Source organism: Myotis davidii, unplaced genomic scaffold (genome assembly GCF_000327345.1).
Source record: "Myotis davidii unplaced genomic scaffold, ASM32734v1 scaffold93, whole genome shotgun sequence".
Lineage (NCBI taxonomy): Eukaryota > Metazoa > Chordata > Mammalia > Chiroptera > Vespertilionidae > Myotis > Myotis davidii.
This window is the reverse complement of record NW_006292095.1, coordinates 5,099,140-5,108,896: the sequence shown is the minus strand read 5'-3', so window position 1 is coordinate 5,108,896 and position 9,757 is coordinate 5,099,140. Positions and strand designations below refer to the sequence as shown.

The window sequence follows — 9,757 nt, the reverse complement described above, 5'->3', positions numbered from 1 at the left end:
AAAGGTCTGGAACATCTTTTTCTTGCTCAAAAGATGATAGAAGCTGCCAAAACCGGTTTGGCTCAGTGGATAGAGCGTCGGCTTGTGGACTGAGGGGTCCCAGGTTTGATTCCGGCCAAGAACATCTTTTTCTTGCTCAAAAGATGATAGAAGTAGATTAGTTCACTTCAACGCCGGACCTGGGGAAATTACTTTTTATGGCTTAGTCCAGGTATGTGTAAAGCTTTTGAAAATGTGTTCGCTTTTTTCCTGATTATAATCTAATTCATAGAAAAATATCAAACACTGCAGAAGTATATTATGGAAAGAATAGGTAGGTAGTCTCTATAACTACCCCCATTCCCTCAGAGATAATCAGTGATAAAAGTCCAGTGAGCAGAAGTCCAGACCTTTTTCTCCTCGTGTATACTAACAAGTGTTCAAAAGTTGGATCACAACACAATGCTAGAATTTTTTTTAAAATATATTTTATTGATCTTCTACAGAGAGGAAGGGAGAGAGATAGAGAGTTAGAAACATCGATGAGAGAGAAACATCGATCAGCTGCCTCCTGCACACCTCCCACTGGGGATGTGCCCGCAACCAAGGTACATGCCCTTGACCGGAATCGAACTTGGGACCCTTCAGTCTGCAGGCCGACGCTCTATCCACTGAGTCAAACCGGTTTCGGCAATGCTGGAATTTTTTACATACATTTCTCATTCTCGAGTCCAGAAAAATTCATCAGTCAAAATAATCACTTTTTAAATTTATTAACTTCATCCAAATTAATCCAATCCTTTGGGATGAAACAATAGTCATAATACTGTTTTGAAACTTTCTTTAAAACATTTGCATTCAAGCTAGAAAGAATAGCACAAGCAAAGAAAATGAGGCAAAAATGCACTGTGTTGAGTGGGGAGCTGATCGCTTTTGAACCTCTCAGAGAAGTATATTATGAATAAGCATCAGGATTTGTTATGAGTGAAATGATGACCTCATTCATCCTTATACAAGTGAGCCAAATAAGATTATGGCCCCCCCCCCAAAAAAAAATTATGGCCATCTGGGTCCACAAAAAAGTTCTCAGTTATAACTGAGGACTACTGAAGCATATACATTCACATAAAAACTGCGGGAAGCAAGGTTTCCTGAGGGGGTAACTTTGACGTGGGTCTTGATGTAATGGATATGGGTACAAGGAGTGTGGCAGAATCCAGAGGGGGAAAAGCGGGGAAGTGGGCCCAAACCTGGAGAGCTGAGGAGGAGGCAGGGTGTGCTGAGAATGGCGGATGCCAACAGGATTGGGAGGTCATTTGCTGGGAGGTCACTCTTGACCACTAAGCTGAGTCTGAGTTCTCACTGAAAGGCAGTAAGGAGCTTCCTAAGGAAAGATGAGGTGAAGCAGAGGTGTCGAAAGACTGGCCAGGTGGACTGGAGTAGGAAAGCCTAAAACACGAAGATTTGGTTGTGGTGATCCTGGTGAGGAGATAAAACGACAAATAGCGAGAGGCAGTAGAACTGAGAAGGATCAAGAGAGCAGTTGAGATCTTGCTCCCTGGCATATGTCATCAGTTTGGCTCAAATAAACTCTTCTTAAAAAAAATTTTTTTTTAAAGGAACAAAAGTGAGAATAGTAGCGAAAGTAGTGAGGAAGAAGACAAAGAACACTTTTTACAAGGCTTTATTTACTTCTCATTTGAGCAACACGTGCACACTGTTGAACACTTGGAAAATATAGAGAAAGAATAAGAAGTGGTCTTTGTAAACCCACCACTCAAGCATAACAACTGTGAGCATCTGAATGCTATATTTGAGGGTGAGAGCAGAATGGGCTCTGTATTTTCACCACCGCCAGGCAAATAATTCAGCTTGCAGCTGTCAGCTGTATCCAGTCAGCTGTCTGGCAAGCCTGAGTCCTCTGCTGGGGACAGAGAGCTCCTAAGAGTGTTTCCATCCTAAGCTTCCTGCCCAGTGCCCTGTTAGTGGTTTTAATTAACTTATCTTCAGAAGGCACCTCGTTGGGTGGATGGATACCTGGCTTTCCCATCCCAGAAATGAGGTCTGGTTCTACCTTAGCCTGGCCCACTTCTGCCCACAAGTAAGTTGGCTATGGGAAAGAGGAAGGGGATTCTCCTAAAATCTTGAAACTCAAATATTCTCTTCTCTTACCTCAACCTCTCTCCATCCCAGTTCCTGCCTTCTCATTGGGACTTCTGGACGCTGAATTCTCCAGTTCTTCCTGTGCCCCTGCTCTCTCACATGCCATGGTTAATCATCTGAACTCTCTCTCACTATCAGCTTTGGTTGCCTTTGATCCTGGCCCTTATTTTATCTGCCTGGCAAAACTGAAAACTAAGATGAATGTTCTCATTCATTCCTGCTATTATACTTGCGCAGCTTAGTGCTGCTGGAAGGAAGTATGGAAGGTATAAATTGGAGCCACAATAGATGTGCCGTCTCAGAGTTCAGCCAGGCCTTCGCTACCGGCCACCAATGTTTTCCCTTGGTCTCCTGTTTCCCCTTAATAATTATAAATGTCATCCTTATTCCTTCCTCCTGCTTTCCTCCAGGCTCAGGAGATCAATAGATCCCCCCTCAAAAATGTATACACACACTTTTAATAATTACAAAAGCAGTGTTCATTAAAATACATTTCATTTTCAAAAGTGAGCTATCAGCTGTTAAAGTGTGTATACATTTTGGGGGGGGGACACCCAGTTATAATATACTAGAGGTCCGGTGCACGGATTCATGCACCAGTGGGGTCCCTCAGCCTGGCCTGTGGGGATCGGGCTGAAATCTGAAATCGGCAGTCCGACATCCCCCAAGGGGTCCCGGATTGCGAGAGGGCACAGGATAGGCCGAGGGACCCCACTGGTGCACAATCAGGGCTGGGGAGGGATTGAGGGAGGGCTCCAGGGTGTGTCTGGCCCATCTCACCCAGTCCTGATTGGCCAGACCCCAGCAGCAAGCTAAACTACCAGTCCAAGCGTCTACCCCCTGGTGGTCAGTGCGTATCATAGCGACTGGTCAAATGGTCGGACATTTAGCATATTAGGCTTTTATTATATAGGATATAAAGGATAGGCAATAGACAGACTCAGTTAAGGTAAAGTGTCTTTCTCATAGATGCAAAAAGACAACAGACAAGCTCAGTTAAGATAAAGATTGACCCTTGTCATGGAAGATACTGGCCAAGGGCATGACTACCCTCCATGACTCACTTTTAGTTAGGAAGTTTTACTTTAGACCATCCTATGTGGTTACTTTAGGTCTCTGAGTTTGTAAGCCCTGACATGCAGGCCTCACTAAGCTTGTCAGGTTTAATATGTGGCTCTCCCCTCCCCTTTTTAAAATTTTTTTAAAATTGATTTTAGAGCGAGAGGAAAAGAGAGATAGAAACACCTACTAATGGGGATGGAGCTAGAAACCTGGGCATGTGCTGGGAATCGACCCGGGACCTCCTGGGTTGACATTCAACCACTGAGCAACACAGGCTGGGCTATGTGGCCCCTTTTTGGTCCACACGGCTCAAGTACTTTCTGGAATATCTCTCCATTTGGATTTGGGAGATGTTTTCTTTTGATTAGACTGGGGGAATGATTTAAGGGGGGAAATTCCACAGAGATGAAGTGACTTTGCATCATATGAGGGGGTAAATGATATCAAAAGGACTTATTACTTATTACTGATGGTGTTAACCTCGACCACTTGGTTAAGGTGGTGTCTGCATTTCTCTCCTGTAAAAATTACTATTTTCCTTTTCCACATATCGTTGTTGAGAAGCCAGTCACTAAATCCAGCCCACACACTCAAGGGGTGGAAGGAGTCAAGCTTCACCTCCTGGAGGAAGGTGTATCGAAGATTCTGTGGCCACATTAAAACTACAACAAATATCTGAGGGACATACTTGGAATCTGTTTAAGTATCCTGTTCTTTTTCTAATGTTTCACTTGCTACTTTTAGCATTTAGCACCAACAATCTATTTTATTACTTTATTTTAGACAGAGAGAGAGAGGGAGGAACATTAATCTGTCATGGGTGGCAGGAACTAGACGAGTGGGGTCATACTGGACCTGGGTTCAGCAACCTCTGTACTTGCGTCTAGCTAGGGAAGAATTCATAGACTCGAACTATAAGAGAACATTTATTTGGAAAATCACAGAGGTAGAAGAAATGGGCTTAGGAAGTAAATTATAGAGGTAAAGGGAGGTGCATGGAGCTTGGGAGTGAGGAAGCTAATGGTTATGTGCCTGGGGGGGATGGGAAGGAGGAAGGGGGAGGGAAAGGTGCTGCTGGAGTGCTCTCGGGAGGGAGAGTGGCCTGGGTCCTCCACTATAAGAGATTTTAGGGTGGAGATTTTAGGGTGGAGATTTTAGGGGAGGGCCCAGGGGAAGATCTCAATAGAATATTCAGTAGCTTTCCAGGTGGGTCCTTTCATGGTCTAGGTCTCCACTGATTGGTTGGCTCTGCTAGGTTTGATCAAGCGATGGAATCGATACCCCTCCCCCAAGAACTGACTTTGCAGGCCATTTCACTACGAACATTCCCTTTTACTGAGACCCACTTTACTTGCTGAAACCACATTCCATTATCTCTCCCCTCTGGACCTGCACAGAGAATTCTCCGCTCAGAAAAAGCCCGCCAAAAGTCCTTTAAAAAACCACTGACTCCCATCACTGGGTGCTGGAGCCATCTGGGGCTCAGCCACCTGGTGCGGATGAGCAAATAAATTCGTAATCCCTCACCATTCTGGCTTCCTGCATTCCTCCTTCGGGGACCTATCAGGCTCCAGTGGGTCATTATCTAATGCGGTTGGTCCTGAGGTCAACAGTGGTGTTGCTTGTCTGGTTTTGCTGCTTTCCTGGGCCTGGATCTGAAATACAACTGAGGCCTCTATCTCTAGAGAAGGTCAGGGGGTCCAAACCGCATGACCAGAGATATGCTAGGGGAGGGAAGGTCACCCTGGGGGCAAGGTCCCACCCTACATTTGTCCTTTGGCACCCAGGGCTTTTCAGCCTGTACCTGGCCCATCGTCCTTGCTCTGCTCACGTCCATCTAACTGCCTACAACACACCTATCTATGCTCTCATTAGCTGACTCCTGTATGTGCCCTAACCTGCAACTTTGGCTTATCAGGATGAAGCTCTAACTGAGTTACTCGGCCAGGGCCCAACATTTAAAAAAAATAATCTATCAACTGATAGGTAATTCAGTTAGGTCCTCCTTCAATTTGGTTAAAATGCCACTGAGAAATCAAATATCTACAAATTTTCATTTGTGTGCCTGGTGTCCCAGAGGTCTGTACACCCTGGGACAATACATCACAGTAAGATTAGATGCAGGATTGGAGAGAAGTAGGCCTTTTTTTGGTAAAGTGGGACAAAGGCTTATCCTTGGGCAATTTTTTTAGGAATTAGGTCGTAAACACTGATTTCCTGAAAACTGTCCTGGTCTGACTACTTATAGGGGTTGTATTGTTCTGTTTGCAGACGTTGGCTCTGAATGATTCCACTCCAACGACTCCACCTACCAACGCTGTAGCTGATTCCTCGTTCTTACCTTTAGACTATACCGGTCCCTTTCTCTAAGGACCAAGCTTCCCCAAACTCTTCAGCCTCTCAGCACCTGGCTCCCTAACTTCCCAGCTTCATTTTCCTCCCCTTACACTAGTGCGCGGCTTGCAGCTTCTAGAACACACAGCGCGTCTGGCCTCTCCCGCCTGGCTGCTCCCTCCACACTCCTCCCTGGCCCTCGCCTCCTAGCTGAGGCTTTCGGTTCAGACTGTCTAGGGCAATGGTTCTCAACCTTCTGGCCCTTTAAATACAGTTCCTCATGTTGTGCCCCAACCATAAAATTATTTTCGTTGCTACTTCATAACTGTAATGTTGCTACTGTTTTGAATCGTCATGTAAATATCTGATATGCAGGATGGTCTTAGGCGACCCCTGTGAAAGGGTCGTTCGACCACCACCGGGGTCGCGACCCACAGGTTGAGAACCGCTGGTCTAGGGCGAGGCGCCCCGTGTCTAGAGGCCGCTCGGACACGTGCGCATAGTGGCAGATTGTTAGGGCAGTAAACAAACTCCTTCCAGGACCCAGCAGCCAGTGCTCGTCTTCTGGAAGGCATTTCCCACATTTAAAAGTGAGAAACGTTTGCAACGCACACCACAGCGTCCCAGTCTGCAGGCAGCCAATGCTCTCAAGGCATCTCACCTGCGCGGCTATTTCTCGTTTTAGCCACGAATGTGCGCAGCATCCGCCCCCGGAATGGAGTGAGTGCTGGAGGAATCCCACTCATCAGTCAGCCTCCTTAGCCTTCACCTAGCTTTGGGGGTGGCTCGCCAAGCCCCGAGGCCCCGCCCGCTTCTATCGGTCCCGGGACCTTAAAGTGGGCCGGGAGCGAGCCTGACTCAGGCAGCCAGGGGACCCACCGGGGGCCTTTACTATTTGAAGATTACAGGGGCCGTCAGCAGCTCGCGCGAGACGGATCGCGCATTCTCGCGAGAAGTCTAGGAGGCGGCCGTGATGGCGGCGGCGGGAACTGGACCCGGACCCGGAGTGGGTGCAGGACCTGGCCCAGCAGCGGCCGCAAATGCAACAGCGACGGAGGAAGGGGAGACGAAGCCGGCGGTAGCGGTCGCAGCCGCTCCAGCCGGAGAGGGGACCTCTGCTGCTCCAGCCGCGGAGCCCGGCTCCGGAGAGGCCGAAGGCGGGTAAGACGTCCAGCAGTCACCGGAGGACGCGGGGAGGGAGGCCCGCCCCCCCCTGGAATCCCGCGCCTGCGGACTGAAGGGTCCCAGGTTCTATTCCGATCAAGGGCACATGCTGGGATTGCAGGCCCAGTGGGGGTCGTGCAGGAGGCAGCCCATCAATGATTCTCTCTCATCACTGATGTTGGCACCGTAGTCCCACCCGCCGCTTGGCCCGTCCCCTCTGAACTGGGTCTCGGGCTACGCCCCTTCCCGCACCTTTTAAGGTCTGTGAGAGCCTGGTTTCTGGTCCGGTCTCTGGTCCTTGCACGCCGGCGGGTAACGCAGTCTTCTAGCAGGAACCCCTCAACTACCCCAGAGAAGAAGCCACTTTGACTTGCCAGGCTGGGGCGAAGTGGCGGCTCCGCTGAAACGGAGCGGGGGAGCTGCACGTCTGCGAACTTCCCCGGGACCGGGTCCACCCCATGTGGACTGGTCTGTGGGGCTGAGCTGATCCCACCCCAGGTGGACTGATCTGTGGGGCTGATTATTAGGCTTCCCTGTGCCCACGGGCCTGCGTCTGTCGGAGCCACATTCTCCTAACCGCGGGCATCCAGCCTGAGAACGGGCTTAGAGAAAAAGCGGAGGGTGCAGTTCACCGGTACTTTGATCATTAGCTCTGGGCTACTCGGCGTTTTGAGGTTTGTTTCTCTTGAAAAGTTTTACCGGAGTGCTTTCATTGTCTTACAGGGACGCGAACTCTGTCGATGTAAGCGGTGGTTTGGAGACAGAATCCTCTAATGGAAAAGATACACTAGTAAGTCTTCATGAATGTTTGGGTCGCGAAGTAGGGTGGTTTTTTGGTGTTTTTGTGTGTGTGTGTGTGTTGTTTTCTGTTTTTTGTTTTAGTTTTTAAGTGAGTCAAAAATACAATAGGTCAACTAACTTGATTCCCTAATTGCGCTCCGGACACAGGAAGGTGCTGGGGATACTTCTGAGGCGATGGATACTCAAGCGGGCTCCGTGGACGAGGAGAACGGCCGGCAGCTGGGAGAAGTGGAGCTGCAGTGTGGGATCTGTACCAAGTGGTTCACAGCAGACACCTTTGGCATAGATACCTCGTGAGCATTTTTGTAGTTTTGTAAGAATCGCTTTGTGAAACAGATCTCAACATGTTCAACCGTTTAGGAGTTTGTAGGCAAATACAAACGTATAGTTTTTTCCAGTGTCTCCTAACCATTGTGCAGTGCGTGGTAGGATTTGAATCAGGGGTTGTTTTAATACCCTGAGCAATGTTTTCTACCGACTGAGCACAGCCCTAAGAGGTACAGTGATATATGTATACATTATCTCTGCTTTTGAGTTTGTTATCATTTTGAGACAAAACCATGGAATGACAAAGTATGATATGAACAGAATTGGGACAGTATCCTTTAAATCTTGTACTGGGTGTTGTGGATTTGGGGGAAAGGGTTGATATACGTGGTGGACAAAGCATGGTTTCCGAAATTGGAGATGACCCTTCATGCCTGAGCCATCCATATGTAGCTTTTGCTTCTAACTCACTCCCTTTAGATACCCTGAGTTCTCCCACCTGCAAAACCTATTTTTAATCTTTCGCCTTTTTTAGTGAATTAAAATCATTTTATGGTGGATTGCGAATGGGAGGCTTCTTTCCTTATCAACATCTAGCAAGTGACAATTACTGACTCACTGTCTATGGCAATGATTGTTTTGCTGGCTCTCATATGGTCCATATAATACAAGAAAATTTAGACAAGATTATCTCAAAATAAGGCTGTATTAATAAGTTCATTTCTTTGGGTGGGATTGTGAAGAAATACCCTTATTTGTAATTTGTTGAACGCTTGCTAGTTAAAAAGCTGCAGGGAGTTTTAGAAATGCTAATGTTCCAGTTAACATGTGACTGGTGACTGGATAGATTAAATGTTTACAAAAGAAAGGAAAGTATTGGTAGAAAGAGCATTAGGGAAAAGAAATTAGCTAAGCAAATCCTCACTTAGGAAGGACCTAAAATCTGGCCAATTTGGCCAAAGAGGGGTGGTTTAGATAGACAGGACCTAGGAAAGGAAATTTATCGGGAGAGAGAACTTGGAGCAATCCAGAGAAGAATCAAACCACAGTTCACAGTTCAGGCAGAGACCAGTTTGTACCTGAATTTGAGAAGTTACACCTAAAGCCCAACTAAGTGGGACAGCTTATGTTCTACAGCTGAAAAAGGCTGCTCTAAATATCGGGTTGTGTTTGAATTAAATAACTATATAGCTACCTACCTCTGGTATGAGGCTTTGCTTTCTGTAAATGAGTTTATTACAACAGCTGTTTAATAGAAGGTATTCTGGAGAGGAATAAAGGTGAGGGTATTTAGTCTTAACCTTCATAAGAATATTTCTCAGTTTCTTGAGTGGCGGCAATGAACACACACTTGGGAACCTTCTTTTTGAGGCTAGTTTCAACAGAGTCCAAGATAAACTTGCCTTTATTTTCATTTCTTCTCTTCCAACTTAAACCTATCTTTTCTTTTTCTGTTTCTTTTTTAAAAGAATGTGTTTCTTACTGTTTTTTAGAGAGAGAGGAAGGAGAGGGAGAGAGAGAGACATTGATGTAAGAGCAAGATATCAGTGGTCTGCTGCAAGCCCCCTGCCAGGATTGAGCCCGAAACCTGGGCATGTGCCCTGACCGGGAATTGAACTGGTAACCTTTCAGTGCCCAAGACGATGATCCAACCAACTGAGCCACACCGGCCAGGGCAGTCTTCCCTATCTCTTAAATTTGAAGTTACTACTTGGATCTTTTAAACTCTTATAGACTAATTACCATTTGTAGGATTCATTTAGTAAGGCAAGTAATGTTTTGTGACTTCTGTGTTTTCTTCATGAATAATTACTTTTTTTAAAAAATATATATTTCTTGCCGAAACCGGTTTGGCTCAGTGGATAGAGCGTCGGCCTGCGGACTGAAGGGTCCCAGGTTCGATTCCGGTCAGGGGCATGTACCTGGGTTGCGGGCACATCCCCAGTGGGGAGTGTGCAGGAGGCAGCTAATCGATGTTTCTCTCTCA

General features: G+C 46.8%; 1 protein-coding gene and 1 long non-coding RNA gene across 7 annotated transcripts in view; one reads left to right on the top strand and one right to left on the bottom strand.

The window, feature by feature from the left end:
* Nucleotides 1-3,466: 3,466 nt before the first annotated feature.
* On the bottom strand, nt 3,467-6,289 carry LOC107183374. Its single transcript, XR_001514162.1, has 3 exons — nt 6,200-6,289; nt 4,732-4,859; nt 3,467-4,091 (listed from the first exon to the last, which is right to left on the bottom strand). It is a non-coding gene; the product is annotated as an uncharacterized LOC107183374 (long non-coding RNA).
* Nucleotides 6,290-6,453: 164 nt separating this feature from the next.
* The window catches only part of ASH2L (ash2 (absent, small, or homeotic)-like (Drosophila)), a 23,122-nt gene continuing 19,818 nt past the window's right edge, over nt 6,454-9,757 (top strand). For 4 of the 6 annotated variants that reach the window (XM_015565236.1, XM_015565237.1, XM_015565234.1 and 1 more), the window contains exons 1-3: nt 6,494-6,699; nt 7,426-7,492; nt 7,645-7,796. In XM_015565236.1, coding sequence (XP_015420722.1) covers nt 6,512-6,699; nt 7,426-7,492; nt 7,645-7,796 — 407 coding nt within the window. In that variant the 5' untranslated portion in view covers nt 6,494-6,511. Of the gene's footprint in view, nt 6,700-7,425; nt 7,493-7,644; nt 7,797-9,757 lie in introns of all 6 variants that reach the window. The other 2 variants (XM_006765587.2, XM_015565235.1) reach the window with 2 other exon arrangements.